General features: G+C 41.5%; 1 protein-coding gene and 1 non-coding gene across 2 annotated transcripts; one reads left to right on the top strand and one right to left on the bottom strand.

Annotated features, from left to right (window-relative positions):
* Positions 1-1446: 1446 nt before the first annotated feature.
* Positions 1447-11600, bottom strand: LOC129865928 (tetratricopeptide repeat protein 31-like). Its single transcript, XM_055939010.1, has 18 exons — positions 11400-11600; positions 11104-11126; positions 10501-10558; positions 9543-9736; positions 9345-9425; positions 9136-9204; positions 8793-8963; positions 6882-7037; positions 6126-6180; positions 5858-5948; positions 5508-5649; positions 5098-5202; positions 4786-4876; positions 4129-4327; positions 3915-3989; positions 3357-3456; positions 2881-2993; positions 1447-2635 (listed from the first exon to the last, which is right to left on the bottom strand). Exons 1-18 carry the CDS (start codon positions 11440-11442, stop codon positions 2518-2520), a joined length of 1884 nt encoding a protein of 627 aa, XP_055794985.1. The 5' UTR covers positions 11443-11600; the 3' UTR covers positions 1447-2517.
* A 4869-nt stretch (positions 11601-16469) lies between these two features.
* On the top strand, positions 16470-16556 carry trnay-gua (transfer RNA tyrosine (anticodon GUA)). Its single transcript is given in 2 exon segments — positions 16470-16506; positions 16521-16556. It is a non-coding gene; the product is annotated as a tRNA-Tyr (tRNA).
* The last annotated feature ends 1215 nt before the right edge of the window (positions 16557-17771 follow it).

Below are 17771 nucleotides of genomic sequence, written 5' to 3'. Positions count from 1 at the left end.
TATCTCGAAGTGCTGTACAGAAACCCAGCCTAAAACCCCAAACAGCAAGCAATGCAGGTGTAGAAGCACGGTGGCTAGGAAAAACTCCCTAGAAAGGCCAAAATCCAGGAAGAAACCTAGAGAGGAACCAGGCTATGAGGGGTGGCCAGTCCTCTTCTGGCTGTGCCGGGTGGAGATTATAACAGAACTATGCCAAGATGTTCAAAATGTAAAAACCATCAAGTGCTATGATTAAACTGGATCTCATGAGGACCGCCACAGGAAACGAAGACCCAGAGTTACCTCTGCTGCAGAGGATACATTCATTAGAGTTATCTGCACCTCAGATTGCAGCCTAAATAAATGCTTCCCAGAGTTCAAGTAACAGTCACATCTCAACATCTACTGTTCAGAGGAGACCCGCGAATCAAGCCTTCATGGTCGAATCGCTAAATGACAACAATAAGAAGAGACTTGCTTGGGCCAAGAAACATGAGCAATGGACATTAGACCGGTGGAAATCTGTCCTTTGGTCTGATGAGTCCAAATTTGAGATTTTTGGTTCCAACCGCCGTGTCTTTGTGAGACGCAGAGTAGGTGAATGGATGTTCTCCGCATGTGTGGTTCCCACCGTGAAGCATGGAGGAGTGAGGGTGCTTTGCTGGTGACTCCGTCTATGATTTATTTAGAATTCATGGTACTCTTAACCAGCATGGCTACCACAGCATTCTGCTGCTATACGCCATCCCATCTGGTTTGCGCTTAGTGGGACTATCATTTGTTTTCAACAGTACAATTACCCAAAACACACCTCCAGGCTGTGTAAGGGCTATTTGACCAAGGAGAATGATGGAGTGCTGCATCCGATGACCTTGCCTCCAAAATCTCCCAACCTGGGATGGGATGAGTTGGACCACAGAGTGAAGGAAAGGCAGCCAACAAGTGCTCAGCATATGTGGGAACGCTTTCAAGAATGTTGGAAAAGTATTCCTCATGAAGCTGGTTGAGAGTATGCCAAGAGTGCTGTCATCAAGGCAAAGGGTGGCTACTTTGAATAATATAAAATATATTTGGATTCTTTAACACTTTTTTGGCTACTACATAATTCCATTATTTCATAGTGTTGATGTCGTCACTATTATTCTACAATGTATAAAAAAGTACAACTAAAGAAAAACCCTTGAATGAGTATATGTCCAAACTCTTGACTGGTACTGTATGTTTTATACTTCAAGGGGTCTTAAAATTCCAAATCAAAAAGCTTAATTATCCTTCATATAACCATAAAACCGTTCCAAAGTGACTGTCAAGCGCGTAGCACGGTTAACATCAGTACAAACCACGAAGCACCTTTCTTTCGATGTTATAGGAAAGATTAACATGTCTTTATGACAGTAAAACCACCAATGTCACACAAGAAAATGCATGAACTTTTTAATATTTTCAAAAATATAAGTTTGAAAGAAATGACCAAGCGAAATGTAATTTATTGAACCGATTCAACCGAAGACATTACAAAAAAAATCTTAATTTGAAGGTTACATTTTCACCATAAACAGCCAGGTTTACTGATCAGTACAAAATATTTGAAAAAAAAAAATACATTTGAAATTACTACACACGGGGCACAGATGTCAGTTCAATGTCTAGTTTTGATTTACCAGATATCGCCGAGTTGTCAAATAACACGAATTCTATGTGAAATCAACATGTCATTGAATTTAGTGGGAGAAAAAAATCTATAAAAAAATATCCATACGGTGACGAGTTTCTGCCAACGAAATCAGTTTTCCACGTTGATGTAAGGTATTCATTTATTTTGGGGGGTTGAAATTACATTGAAACTATGATGCAACCAGTTTTTGCCCTATGGGTAAAGATTGCGTAACATAGTTGGGCTGTTATCACAACACCGTCACTCCTTGTTAAAAAGCTTAATTTGTTGAACTGACTTCCGTATTTTGCGTCAGGGAATCTGTCTGTTCCACACACTATATATCGGACCATTCCGTAATGCATCGTCCTGAATAAGATCGCAATTACAGGAACACGAACAAAGTGTCAGGAAATGATTTGTACCAGTTAATGATTATTAACGCAGAATGACTTGACTTAACACGATCCGAACAGATGTTTATATGGACCAACGTACATAATTAGCAGGCAACAGAGAATACCACTGAACACAATGATGAGGCAAAGTCATTGGTGACATTTCTCCAATATGATCCATCATATGGGCTTTTAGCAAGAGCTAACATTTGGTGTAGACAGGGTAGGGGGAAAAAGGTGCCAAACATGATTGCCTGTTTCAAAACACCAAAGTTCCTTGACCAATTCACATCTTAAAAATAAACCATGTACATAAAACCAAAACATTTTTGGCCTCTAAAAGCCTTTTAATCCCACTAGGAAATAGCCTCAATCCAAAATTGTGTGCAATGTTTGGGAATCACTGCTTAAAAGCATAATATGAACCATCTAAAATCCTGAATGGAGTAGCCTCTTCAGCAGCGCTAAGTTATGAGTTTGACGGGTTCACTGGGCTGAGGTCTTGCCCTTGCCCTTGTCAACGCCATGGTGGTCTGGGATGTGCCTGTAGGGGCAGTTCGGCCTCCTGTCGCAGCCCAGGTTCCTCCAGAAGAAGCACTCCTTTCTACAAAGGATAGAAAAGTCACAAATATCATCAACTATAAAACGGCCAATGAATGCATGCCAGCCCAAAGGAGGGTGTTGCCCAACCACATTTACCCTTTCTAGTCATTTTTTACTGTGCCAACAATTTATGATTTTCAATAGGCTACTCACTGCTAGAGCAGGAAGCAAACAATTTCAAGATCAAAAACCAGGGACAGTACTATATTTTGCCCTTTCGCTATTTGTCCAATAGATCCTACATACGTGTTATTGGAAGGCAGGTCCTGAGCTTTCTGAGCGTCCTTGGCTATGCCCAGGTGTGTTGGGTTCCTGTCAGGGTAGCGCACCAAGATCTTGGACCCATTGAGCTCCATCCCCTTTAAGATGGCAGACAGACACAATTATTACCCAAGAGGTCAGAGGCTTGCATGAAACATCCAATTAAGACCAAGACTGCCTGAAAACTATACTAGCTGTCTCAAATCCTTGCCTTCTGTCATTGTTTCCTCAAATCCTCTCTAAGTTCATTGGAGGAGGTGGTCAGAGACTGACTGACCTTAGAGCCCCTCCTCCAATAATCATCAGGAGGAATTGAAGTCTGAACACAATGAATTAACAAACATAGTGTGAAACCAAACGTGTTACTCAAAATTACAGAATCAAGTAGAGCAAAATGGGCAGACACTAGCGCATAAGACCAAGGGCCTTAGTGCAAGTCTGCATGTTGTAAAGACACTTACATGAAAAGTCAAAGCAATCTCACAACAGTCTGGGTCCAAGTAGTTAATAAAAGCACATCGTCTAGAATGCAGAAGTTTAATACTATGGATTTGCCCAGCTCTGCAATGAAAGAGACATTGATTAGAAATGCAGAGGTCTAACAAGCAGGGGACGGGTGGACTGATTACACAAGGATATCTTCAAGCGTGCCTAGTTCATAGCTTAGTTTCCTACTCAAGCATAGTTGTCAAACAAAATCTGGAAACCTGGGTAAGGTGATTGGCTGTGGCAGAACACTGTATAGATTTTTTAACTAGGCAAGTCAGTTCGGGAAAATTCTTTTTTTTACAATGACAGCCTACCGGGGAACAGTGGGTTAACTGCCTTGTTCAGGGGCAGAACAGATGTTTACTTTGTCACCTCGGGGATTCGATCCAGTAACCTTTCGGTTACCGGCCCAACGATCTAACCACTTAGGCTACCTTCCACCTCAATATCTAGCGAATGGTGTGTAAATAAGATCTTTCTTACTGCTTCCCCGAGGGTTCAATTAAAATATATGTGGTGCATTCACTTACCCTGCAAATCTCTCTATAATCATAGCCTCCGTTGCTGAGGGGACCAAGTTTCCAACCCAAATGGGGTATAATTTACTGTAAGTAAAAGCACATATCAAATTGCTACACCTACCAATCACCCATAACAACCAGTGGCAATTTACATCAAACAGACAATATCTCTATTACATTTTCATGTCACTGGAAACACATCCAAACTAGATGTCAAACTTACGTTTCTACAGACAAGTTTTCCGACATGATCCTTGTGGGGGTGATGGTCTTGGGTCTGTTCTGAAGGCTTTGTGAATGCTGGGCCTGATGAGGTTTTGGGGCTGACGGGAACGCTGATGTTGTAGAGGTGCTGTAGACACTGTCCACTTTGGCAGGATAGGCAACACTTGCAGTTGGATAACTGCCATTATAGAGGATTCCTAACACAAGGACAAGTCCCTAAATGTCTGAGGATTCTCAGTTCAAATAACTCTGGACTCCCAACAGTATATACATCACTGTTCTAGAGGAGATCTGCATGGAAGAATGGGCCAAAATACCAGCAACAGTGTGTGAAAACCTTGTGAAGACTTACAGAAAACGTTTGACCTCTGCAACAAAGGGTATATAACAAAGTATTGAGATAAACTTTTGTTATTGACCAAATACTTATTTTCCACCATAATTTGCAAATAAATTCATAAAAAATCCTACAATGTGATTTTCTTCCCTCATTTTGTCTGTCATAGTTGAAGTGTACCTATGATGAAAATTACAGGCCTCTCATCTTTTTAAGTGGGAGAACTTGCACAATTGGTGGCTGACTAAATACTTTTTTTGCCCCACTGTATGTCAAGTAGCCTACCTACACAGAGGAGAAACCTTCAGATGCTCTTACCAGATATTTTGGACAGTGCCTCAAGTGATTTCTCCATGTTCCCGTGAATTATTAAGGCATTTGAGCTCTGTTCCCGAGAAAAGCCAAACCCCTGCAACGAGACCACAAAAACCCCAGAATCATTGTATCAGAAATATGTAATGCCGTTCAATGGTATTTGACTACTATTGACTCCAACAAGTTTTACATCTTTTCTACTACAGTAACCCATAAGAGACTAAATAGTCTCCTTCCATGTTTATATATATATATAAAAAAAAATTGTCCTAATGCAGTTAGTGTGTGATAACTCTGCATCATCATGTTGCTGACCATTAGCTGTGTTATCTGGACCCTCATTAGTTCCTGGGCGGCATCTGTACAGGAACTGTCCAATCGCAACACTTCCTTTAAGGCCTGGGCGGCTTCATCGTATCTCTGTGGGGAAATTATTGTAAATTCTCTACGCTAAAATGTTAAATTCTCGGTCTGAATAGTAAACAAAAAAATATATAAACTGCATTCGCAACATCTGTTGCACGAGGCACAAGCTCATGTACCGATTCATGATTGGCGAAATGACAGGAAGTACACAACTTGGCATGGTTACAAAAAAGGGGGATAGTTGACATTTCTTGTTCTCAAAATAGAAATTCTACAAAAAATGAAATCAAGTTTGAAAGGCATCCAGTGAGTGGATAATGGTCCAAAGCTCGATAACTGACCCTGGCATCAGACATTACCTTCAGCCCTGCAAGAGCTCTGCCTTTTCTGTAGAGGCCTTTGACCCAGCCAGGACTCATGTTGAGTGCTAACTCCGCATCAGCCAGGGCTTTCTCATAGTCCTGCATCTTCTCATAACAGAAGGACCGGTTGCCAAACAGCCTGAAATACAAAAGTAGTTTGTTTTAGTTGTAAAGCACACAAATCAATGATCCTAGTTGACAGCACAGTCTAGGAACCTATCAATACTGTAAAGGGGGGGGGGGGAATCATGATGCAAATCATGAGGCCAGGAAACCATTTAAAATCACATTTATTCAAAAATAATTGGTGAACAGTTTGACATTTCAAGATGATTGTAGTTTCTCACCTAAACTCTGCAGGGTTGTACTTAATTGCATCTGTAAAATACTTAACAGCCATGTCAAAATGTCCACCGCTGGCAAACTGATTACCAATTACTGTGGAGAGAAAAATAAAAAAAAGTTGCCAAATTCAAAATCAGGTGTTCCTTTCAAGTAACTGGTCTAGAATACTCACTTTTGCAACATTTGGAACAAAATGTTCTGAAATAACGAGGGAAGTTCTTTAATAATAACAATAATATTATGTATAACCACGTCTGAAGAGAAACTTACCAGCCAGCTCTGTACTCCTTTTAACTATATCCTCGGTGTTGGGTACAGGAGAATTCTGTGCAAGGATAAACAAGACCGTTTACACATCCAGAACAATTAAAGCGGGCATATACTGCATGATAGATAGAAGGATATTTCTACGATTTCACTTGTCGCAGATACATTTTCTGGATTGTATTTCAATCGACGCATACAGTGTCACTGGGGGGGGGGGGGGGGGGGCAACGAAGTAGATTAAATCCCCCCCCCCCCCCATGTTCTCCAGACAACATCATGACCCCCACACGATGAAAAGTCTCATATCCAAATGTTTTGTCGGAGCTCCCGCAGTGCGACAGGTGATGTGTTCTGATAGCCAATAGAAATGGTGTACCAGCCAATAGAAATGCATGATGAGTGAATAAACTGGTCCCCTGTGAAATTGCTCAATCAGTAGGATAGTCAGCTCACACTGCACTCAATCCACTTCAACAACATACCCAATGCCTCAACTAATTATTTTATGCACTTCCATTTCTCCCTGTCAATATTCATAACGGTTTACCCATCTCTCGTTGAAATCGTATACATGTCATTTGGGGAAAAACAGCTGCTAAGTGAGGGGGGTGTCCATCGTACACTCTACCGATAGCAACAGCCAGATTTAACCGCTGGTTTATCGTACAGTGTGCGCCATATATTTCGGGGTTTAATATTGTACAGTGTATTCCTGGCTTTATGTACGCCTTAAGCATTCAATAGGAAAGATTACCACACCTTTTGTATATCTTTCCTTTCTTTATTTGGTTTCTCCTTCGGTTGACTGGTTTTCTTTTTCTCCTTCCATTCTGACCTAGGCTTCTGTTCAAGTTGACGCTTTGCTATATCAGCAGCCTTGGATACAAAACTGCTGGTCATATCTAGTTCCAGTTCCTGGAGAAAAGAAGAAAAAAAAAAGCATCAAAATGGACCCCAGTCTATTTTCTCCAAAATAGAAACTTGAAAGTGTTTTTTTGCTTCTGGAGCAGCAGTTAAAAACCAACAATGACAGGCTGCTTCTGTTACGCCAGTGTTAATTTAGTCAGCTATTTGGAGATTTGGTTTAAGTCTTAATAACTATAAATAACTTTTATAGTCTTAGTCCCATTTTAGTACATTTGTTCTTCTTAGTTTTAGTTATTAGTTGACTTAAACTCGGGACAATGTGTTTAGTTTTAGTCAGTGCATTTCCCTTCCCAAGAAATAACACATTTTCCATCATGTGAACATTCAGATAGCCGTGTCCAACTGGGCCTACTATCCCATCGTAAAGCTGACACTACAGTATGTTATTTTTAGAGCTACACTGATATTGATTAGTGCACTATTGGGTTTTATAGCTTGTAAGGAAAGGCATGTCACTGTACTTGTGCACATGACATTAAACACTTGAAATATTGCTATTGTGGCAGATTGTAAACCGATGCCAGCCATGATTAATTACAGCCTAGACGACAGGTTAAACAATTTAGGGATACAGCTTTTTTCAACCCATCATGACCTGACAGTGAAAAAAAGTGGAGAATCTGAGCATTCCAAAAATGCCAGAAATATTACTGTAATCCCAATATTCAGCAAATAGCTTGAATATTTCCCAATCAAGAAAGAAAAAAAAGAAAAAAACTCACATTTGTGGACAGAGTTTGATGTGATCAAAGCAAAAAAATATATCTTGCATGAAAGTAAGAGAAGTAAACATTGTTTCTAGTTTAGTTGCAATCGAAGTGTTCTGGCTGTGCTTCAGTGACTGAAGTAACCGTTCGGGAGTTACGTGGGAGAGCCGGTTAGACCTGCTCAATCAGACTGGCAGTATCAACATCGTTCAGTTGCGCAATGAGAGGATTGCATGAAATATTCTGCAAAAGTCATGCATGCTTTTGATTGGACAACACAGATGAAAAGGAGCTTCGTGTCAATATTAAAATGTTCTTTAGTCTAACGTGGAATTCTTGTCTCGTCACATTTTTTGTCAACTGAAAACTAATTTGCTACAATTAACGTTTATTTTTTTAAACTGTATCTCATCTTGTTATATTCATTTGTTTTCACCAAGGATAATATGTTGTAATTTTTTTTGGTATTGTTGATTAAATGAACACTGCATTATGCCAACGCAGGGTATGAAATTAACTTCTAAACGACACTTACATTTACATTTAAGTCATTTAGCAGACGCTCTTATCCAGAGCGACTTACAAGTACATACATTCATACTTTTTTTTGTAGGGTATGAAATTAACTTCTAAACGACACTTGACCATCAGGCAAGTTATCCTGTTACTACGATCACTTGCCCGAAAATGTATCCTATGCATAGGGGAGGAGCCATATGTTCGCTGCCTTTCACCTACACATAAAAGGAGAAAGCAGAAAGATCCCTCCTGGAATTCTTTGCATTTTGGTTGATATCAAAACATTCTCAGAAAAGGCTCAACTTTGACTGCCATACATTGTCTGTCTTTCATTTAAACAATGGGGAGGAACCAGAAATATCAGTTTTAGGCTACTGGAATATTATAGTTTGGTTGTTTTCACACACATGCATAATTTTTTTTAAATCACTAACCCCTGCTAACGCTACACTCCTAGTGTAGCAGCTCGATGACTCACATATGACCAAATGTAAAGCCACCATTTTAGTTTGGTTACCTCTGAGTTGCTGTGTATGCTCTCCTCTTCACTCTCCTCATCGTCGCTGGACTCTCCGCTGCTGTCTCCGCTATCCGTGACAGACAAGTCCTGCATGCCCTGAGCGAGAGCCCCTTTAGCGCTGGTACTAGTCTTGTTACACTTCTCATTTACTTTACTCTCTGCATCAAGCTGTGAACAGTCAACATTCATATGTCAAGAGAGAAAATCATACAGATAAATTATTTTGACATACTTAAACTGAGATATAAACCAAGGTGTACTTGCTTTCGCTTTTATTAAATCATAAATTTTATTAAATCTAACGAACATTGTTAATCAGCTGAGTTGATATAGCACTCACCTTGACTTCTGTCACTGGGTTCTGTTGTTCTTTCTCCAACTTCTCAAGGAGTCTTCTTTCTTTTTGTTTCTGAAATTGAGAAAGTAGAACTTTGTTTAAATTGTCTGAGCTTTCCTAAACCCACTAACCTCCTGACGAGTATGGGTAAGTTGGGGGGGGGGGGGGGCGGTGTAACTAGTTGACTTCAAACCTTTCACCCCAAAACTCACACTTTTCTTAATCCGCTTCTTCTCAGCCTTGACTTTGCTCTTTCGGTCGTCTTTCAATACCTCAAGTTCTCTCACGGCAGGCTGCAGAATGAAGACATATTTATTTAAGTAGAATACAAGATTATTCAAAAAGGTTTTGTAGCAATCAAAGCAAGACTTTTTCCCCATTAGATTAACAGGAGATTGTAAAATACTGACATTATCTGGAGATGGTTTAGAGGCTGCTTTAGGTGGTTGATTGTAACGCAGAGTGGTGGGTCGGCATGAAGAGCTCGAGTTAGATAAGAAGTTTCTGGAAAATCCACAGTATGACTTTCTATCACGGTGATCTTCATAATCGCTGTCATAAAAGTCTTCACCCGTGTAATATTCATGGGTTACAAAATCCAAACCTTTGTGAAAAGAATGGAAATTGTTAGTAGCCTAATTCACAGTAAACAATAGAGCTAGACGTTGGGAACAGCATAGATTCAAACAAATTTTTCCGTCACATCTTGTTTAAATATGACCAATCTTTCCAGGTCCAGTGACATTTATTAATTTTGAAACAAGGCGACTGACGTGATACAAACATGTTATTCATCTAATACATATTCTGATAAGTCATCTCGGTATAAAAATCCTAATAAACACACCTTCAATGTTATTTGCATTCATACTGTGCTAGCACTAGGCAAGCGTTTCCCCAAACTCAGTCCTCTGGACCACCAAGTGGTGCACGTTTAGGTTTTCGCCCTAACTCTACACAGTTGACTCAAATAATCAAAGCTTGATGATTATTGATGCTTATTTGAAATCAGCCGTGTAGTGCTAGTGTAACGGATTGCGAAATGGCTAGCTAGTTAGCGGTGGTGCGCGTGCTAATAGCGTTTCAAAATCGGCTACGTCACTCGCTTTGAGACCTTGAAGTAGTGGTTCCCCCTGCCGTGCAAGGGGCCGCGGCTTTTGTGGAGCGATGGGTAACGATGCTTCGTGGGTGACTGTTGTTGATGTGTGCAGAGGATCCCTGGTTCGCGCCCGGGTATGGGCGAAGGGACACCGTGAAGTTAAACTTGGTAACGATGGACAAAAAGGACAGAAACGTGCACCCCTTGGGGTTTGAGGGCAGAGTTGGTGAAACCCTGCACTAGGCATTGCTTTTAATACCAGTTCTTACCAAGATATCCAATGTTTAGCCCATGAGACTGTACTCTTACAAAATCCATTACGGCATGCTGAAAAAGAACGAGGCGGGAAAGTAAGTACAGAGATGCATTTTATACACGTCTTAGATAGGGTTGCACAATTATGGGAACTTTAAATCAATTCCCTGGTTTCCTTGCTTTTTTCCCCCAGCACTGAGCATATTTCAGGTTTGCTTAGCGCAAAGTTGAACATTGAATTCCGTGCAACCTCCAGCTCACGTTTACCGGGAACACAAAGGCTGTACCTGCTTTAAGTTAGTTTTACATGGCCAAGTACTGTGGCTATTTACTCATCATGTAGGCCTTCCATCAAACGGAGAACTTGCTTCAAAAAAAAAGTAATTATTTTTGGGGAAATTGTTAGAAAATATATAATTATAAAATAGATAAATACAGGTCCTAATCTCAGATCCAGGACATGTGAAAAATGACATTTTGTTGTTGACTGTTTCGTGAGAATGACCCTTAGACACCCCCCCCCCCCCCCCCCCCCCACCTTGCCTCTAACGCCAGTACACAAATTCAAATGTAATCCCTACAACAGTTGCTAACTAAACACTCAGCTTGGTACTTACCATCTTGTGGATGTCTCCTGGGTCTAAAAATAGCAGGAAAACACACAAATGTCAGCAGGGCACACACACGTAATGTTAGCTAACGTTACTAGCTAATAGTTAGCAGCTAGCTTAGGTTCATAAGATAAGAGATATCCAAGTTAATTCCTGAGACCGCTTAAAACGTATTCGCAGCGATACAAAAACAAAACTAAAAAGCTAGACTAAATATTAACTTACAGAAAGTCAGGAGTTAGCTAACATTTGAGACCTTGTGAGTCCTAACATAGGTGTTTGGGGAAAAAGATTACTCTTACCCTGCTCCACTTGTGTAACCTTCGCGAGTCTTCTTTCAGACATGTCGAATGAGAGCTAGCTATTTATATATATATTATTTAAAAATTAGCTAGCTTAATGACGCTGGCGTATCCATCGAAATGTTTTGCCTCGTTTTTTCCCCCACCTTTGTCGAATGAACTCTACTTCCCCCCCCCCAAAAAGTGGGTCTCTTCTTCTGTCTTTATCTGCTGTTGGCATCCAACGTTATGGTGCATTACTGCCACCCACTGTACTGGAGCGTGTGCCAGAGACAAGAAGGAACTAAATCCTACGCGCTAGCCCCATTTGATAAACACATATGAGACTTGTCTCTGATGTTTTACTCAGTTTGCTCTTTAAACTCAATTGCTGTATCCCCTTCGCCCTCATACTGGATCTCAGTCTCTCTTTCCCCCTCATACACTCACACTGTATCAGCACATGCTCCACTGTCTCTGCTTCCTGACAGTAATATGCTTTCCTATCACATTAAATGTCTAGCCATGTATAGACGACCTCCTCTCTTCTGTCTCTTTCTGCCATCCTCCCCTACTTTACTTTGTACTCTGTGTGTGTGTGTGTGTGTGTGTGTGTGTGTCACAGAGGTCGAAATCTAAATCAAATTTTATTGGGTCACATACGCATGGTTAGCAGATGTTAATGCGAGTGTAGCAAAATGCTTTTGCTTCTAGTTCCGACAATGCAGTAATATCTCACAAATTCACAACCACTACCTTATACACACAAATGTAAGGGATGAATAGGTACATATAAATATATGGATGAGCGATGTCACTACATACACCCTGGTTCGAATCCAGGCTGTATCACAACCGGCTGTGATTGAAAGTCCCATAGGGCGGCGCACAATTGGCCCAACATCGATCGAGTTTTGCCGGTTGTAGGCCGTCATTGTAAATACGAATTTGTTCTTAAACTGACTTGCCTAGTTAAATAAAAAATATGCTTGACCTTAGTGTTTGTGTTCCACTGCTCCTATCATCTCTGTACCACCACTGTTCTTATCATTCCCTTAGCCTCTGCCTTGCTCTTTGGCACTCCACCCCCTCTCTCCTAAGGACCTGTTTAGCGAGCACATCTACAGGACTTCCACCCAGGGACACAATCCTTTCACGCCGCTTTGATACAGCTACAACCGGAAGTGAATTTCGTAGCAGGTTAGGAGAGCATTTTCCTAACCTTAACCTAATTCTCCTAACATGCTACGAAAAAGACCATTCCAGTTGTAGTGTGAAGTGTGTTTCTCCTTCCACCCCCACATGGGCTAGGATTTAAGCAGAACTTATTTGCATTTGTCTCACCCGGGCATGAATTTGGAGTACCCATATAGCAGGTATTGTCTGCTCATAATCTTAATGTGATTGGCCTGACTGAAACGTGGCTTAAGCCTGATGAATTTACTGTGTTAAATGAGGCCTCACCTCCTGGTTACACTAGTGACCATATCCCCCGCGCATCCAGCAAAGGCAGAGGTGTTGCTAACATTTACGATAGCAAATTTCAATTTACCAAAAAAATAGTTTTTTTGTCTTTTGAGCTTCTAGTCATGAAAATTATGCAGCCTACTAAATCACTTTTTATAGCTACTGTTTACAGGCCTCCTGGGTCATATACAGCGTTCTTCACTGAGTTCCCTGAATTCCTATCGGACCTTGTAGTCATGGCAGATAACATTCTAATTTTTGGAGACTTTAATATTCACATGGAAAAGTCCACAGACCTATTCCAAAAGGCTTTCGGAGCCATCATCGACTTAGTGGGTTTTGTCCAACATGTCTCCGGACCTAATCACTGCCACAGTCATACTCTGGACCTAGTTTTTTCCAGTGGAATAAATCTTGTGGATCTTAATGTTGTTCCTCATAATCCTGGACTATCGGACCACCATTTTATTATGTTTGCAATTGCAACAAATATTCTGCTCAGTCCCCAACCAAGGATCATCAAAAGCTGTGCTATAAATTCTCGGACAACCCAAAGATTCCTCGATGCCCTTCGACTCCCTCCACCTACCCAAGGACGTCAGAGTACAAAAATCGGTTAACAACCTAACTGAGGAACTACATTTCACCTTGAGTAATACCCAAGATGAGGTCGCACCCCTAAGAAACTAGCTCCCTGGTATACAGAAATTCCCCGAGCCCTAAAGCAAGCTTCCACAAAATTGGAACGAAATGGCGCTACAACAAACTGGAAGTCTTCCGACTAGCTTGGAAAGACAATACCGTGCAGTATTGACGAGCCCTCACTGCTGCTCGATCATCATATTTTTCCAACTTAATTGAGGAGAATAAGAACAATCCAAAATGTATTTGAGACTGTCGCAAAGCTAACTAAAAAGCAGCATTCCCAAAGAGAGGATGGCTTTCACTTCAGCAGTGATACATTTATGAAGTACTAGGGATCGTGATCTTTTCGTCAAAGAAAACAAATTACGGACTCCTCTTTAAATCTGCATATTTCTCCAAAGCTCAGTTAACCTGAATCTGCACAACACTGCTAGGACCTAGGATCAAGGGAGACACTGAAGGTTTTTAATACTATGTCTCTTGACACATTGATGAAAATAGTCTTGGCCTCTAAACCTTCAAGTTGCATACTGGACCCTATTTCAACTAAACTACTGAATGAACTGTTTCCTGTGCTTGGCCCTCCTATGTTGAATATAATAAATGGCTCTCTATCCACCGGAAAGGTACCAGACTCACTAAAAGTGGCAGTAATAAAGCCTCTCTTGAAAAAGCCAAACCTTGACCCAGAAAATATAAAAAACTATCGGCCAAAATCGAATCTCCCATTCCTCTCAATTTCTTTTGAAAAAGCTGTTGCGCAGCAACTCACTGCCTTCCTGAAGACAAACAATGTATACGAAATGCTTCAGTCTGGTTTTAGACCCCATCATAGCACTGAGACTGCACTCGTGAAGGTGGTAAATTACTTTTTAATGGCGTCAGACCAAGGCTCTGCATCTGTCCTCATGCTCCTAGACCTTAGTGCTGCTTTTGAAACCATCGATCACCACATTCTTTTGGAGAGATTGGAAAACCAAATTGGTCTACACGGACAAGTTCTGGCCTGGTTTAGTTTTTATCTGTCGGAAAGATATGTTTGTCTCTGTGGATGGTTTGTCTTCTGACAAATCAACTGTAAATGTTGTTGTTCCTCAGGGTTCCGTTTTAGGACCACTATTGTTTTCACTATATTTGAAACATAATGTTAACTTTCACTGCTATGTGGATGATACACAGCTGTGCATTTTGATGAAACATGGTGAAGCCCCAAAATTGCCGTTCCTGGAAGCCTGTGTTTCAGACATAAGGAAGTAGATATCGGCGAATGTTTTACTTTTAAACTCGGACAAAACAGAAATGCTAGTTCTAGGTCCCAAGAAATAAAGAGATCTTCTGTTGGATCTGACAATCTTTATTTTTTTTATTTTTTTCACCTTTATTTAACCAGGTAGGCTAGTTGAGAACAAGTTCTCATTTGGAACTGCGACCTGGCCAAGAGAAAGCAAAGCAGTTCGACACATACAACAGCACAGAGTTTCACATGGAATAAACAAACATACAATCAATAATACAGTAGAAAAAGTCTATATACAGCATGTGCAAATGAGGTAGGATAAGGGAGTTAAGGCAATAAATAGGCCATGGTGGCGAAGTAATTACAATATAGCAATTAAACACTGGAATGGTAGATGTGCAGAAGATGAATGTGCAAGTAGAGATACTGGGGTGCAAAGGAGCAAGACTAATAAATACAGTATGGGGATGAGGTAGTTGGATGGGCTATTTACAGATGCAGTGAGCAGCTCTGACAGCTGGTGCTTAAAGCTAGTGAGGGAGATAAGTCTCCAACTTTAGTAATTTTTGCAGTTCGTTCCAGTCATTGGCAGCAGAGAACTGGAAGGAGAGGCGGCCAAAGGAAGAATTGGCTTTGGGGGTGACTAGTGAGATATACCTGCTGGAGCGCGTGCTACGGGTGGGTGCTGCTATGGTGACCAGTGAGCTGAGATAAGGCTGGGCTTTACCTAGCAGAGACTAGTATATGACCTGGAGCCAGTGGGTTTGGCGACGAATATGAAGCGAGGGCCAGCCAACGAGAGCGTACAGGTCGCAGTGGTGGGTAGTATATGGGGCTTTGGTGACAAAACGGATGGCACTGTGATAGACTGCATCCAATTTGCTGAGTAGTGATGGAGGCTATTTTGTAAATAACATCGTTGAGGATCGGTAGCATGGTCAGTTTTACGAGGGTATGTTTGGCAGCATGATTGAAGGATGCTTTGTTGCAAAATAGGAAGCCGATTCTAGATAAAATATTGGATTGGAGATGTTTAATGTGAGTCTGGAAGGAGAGATTACAGTCTAACCAGACAGCTAGGTATTTGTAGTTGTCCACATATTCGAGGTCAGAAGCGTCCAGAGTAGTGATGCTGGAGGGGCGGGCAGCGATCGGTTGAAGAGCATGCATTTAGTTATACTTGCATTTAAGAGCAGTTGGAGGCCACAGAAGGAGAGTTGTATGGCATTGAAGCTCGTCTGGAAGTTAGTTAATACAGTGTCCAAAGAAGGGCCAGAGGTATACAGAATGGTGTCGTCTGCGTAGAGGTGGATCAAAGAATCACCGGCAACAAGAGCAACATCATTAATACATACAGAGAAGAGAGTCAGCCCGAGAATTGAACCCTGTGTCACCCCCATAGAGACTGCCAAAGTTCCGGACAACAGGTCCTCCGATTTGACACACTGAACTCTATCAGAGAAGTAGTTGGTGAACCAGGCGAGGCAATCATTTGAGAAGCCAAGGCTGTTGAGTCTGCCAATAAGAATGTTGTGATTGACAGAGTCGAAAGCCTTAGCCAAGTCGACAAATACAGCTGCACAGTAATGTCTCTTATCGATGGCGGTTATGAAATCGTTTAGGACCTTGAGCGTGGCTGAGGTGCACCCATGACCAGCTCTGAAACCAACTTTTTAAAGGGAACATATGCTTCTGCAGAACTTATGACCATCTAGGTGATGGCGTTAGGCTGTGTTTGTCACCCTTCGATAGCTCAGTTGGTAGAGCGGAGGACTGTAGGTGAAATTGCAGTAATCCTTAGGTCGCTGTTTCAAATCCGGCTCGAAGGATTTTATTTTTCTTGTGGCTTACACCAACTTTTTGACAGCATTGCACTTTGACATGTGCTTGACAAACAAATTATCTTTCACTGAGAGATGAAATCTTCACTTGTTGACCTTCGATAGGAATGTTGGTAAAGAGGCAGAGAGTACTTGAAATATCAACAATCCTTAGGTCACTGGCTCACACGAGGATAACTTTTTCTGCAGTTGTGCCAAGTTTTTGATGTTTGCCTAGTGTTTCCCCAAAAGCAATTCATTCCATGAACGGGAATCAAACCCGGGACGCTGCGGTGAGAGCGCCGAATCCTAATCACTAGACCACCAGGGAGAGGGCAAAAGATATTTCGCAGTGAGGGGGCTAAACAGCATTCTTTACCCTCGGCTCACTTTTTCTCTATCCCCAAACGCAACTACTTGCAATCTAAGGGGATGTAGCTCAGCGGAAGAGAGTATTTTCCCCATCCTATCCAGTGGCCTGTGTTAATTTTAAGTTCTCTCAGGACCTGAGCCCTAGGACCAGGATTACTTGGCCTGATGACTCCTTGCTGTCCCCAGTCCACCTGGTCATGCTGCAGAGCCAGTTTCAACTGTTCTGCCTGCGGCTATGGAACCCTGACCTGTTCACTGGACATGCTACCTTGTCCCAGACCTGCTGTTTTGGACTCTCTCTCTCTACCTCACCTGCTGTATCTAACTCTGATCAGCTATGAAAAGCCAACTGACATTTACTCCTGAGGTGCTGACCTGTTGCACCCTCTACAACCACTGTGATTATTTTTATCTGACCCTGCTGGTCATCTATGAATCTTTGAAGATCTTGACCATGTTCTGTTATAATCTCCACCCAGGACAGCCAGAAGAGGACAGGCCACCCCTCAGAGCCTGTTTCTTCCTAGGTTCTGGACTTTCTAGGGAGACTTTCTTAGCTACCGTGCTTCTATATCTGCATTGCTTGCGGTTTGGGGTTTTAGGCTAGGTTTCTGTATAGCACTTTGTGACATCGGCTGATGTAAAAAGGGCTTTATAAATACATTTGATTGATTGTCTGCAGACTCATTAACACGGCACGAGTCAGAGCATATAACTGCTCTGTTTGGCTTGACCCCAGTGGGTCACTTACAGGTCATGGCTTTCTATTTGGAAATGTCAAAATGAAGGTCCTTATGTCATAGTAGAAAAGCGTAAAAAAAAAAAAAAAAAAGAAGACATTTAGAAATAAGG

This window comes from Salvelinus fontinalis, chromosome 11 (genome assembly GCF_029448725.1).
Source record: "Salvelinus fontinalis isolate EN_2023a chromosome 11, ASM2944872v1, whole genome shotgun sequence".
Classification (NCBI taxonomy): Eukaryota; Metazoa; Chordata; class Actinopteri; order Salmoniformes; family Salmonidae; genus Salvelinus; species Salvelinus fontinalis.
This window is presented reverse-complemented; position numbering and strand designations above follow the sequence as displayed.

Excerpts from the sequence above, each read along its gene's own strand:
- LOC129865928 (XM_055939010.1), bottom strand. The coding sequence starts at position 11,442 with ATGTCTGAAAGAAGACTCGCGAAGGTTACACAAGTGGAGCAGG. Across the intron at positions 5,203-5,507 it reads GAGCTCTTGCAGGGCTGAAG|AGATACGATGAAGCCGCCCA; the intron begins GTAATGTCTGAT and ends ATTTCCCCACAG. Across the intron at positions 4,877-5,097 it reads TCCAGATAACACAGCTAATG|GGGTTTGGCTTTTCTCGGGA; the intron begins GTCAGCAACATG and ends GTCTCGTTGCAG.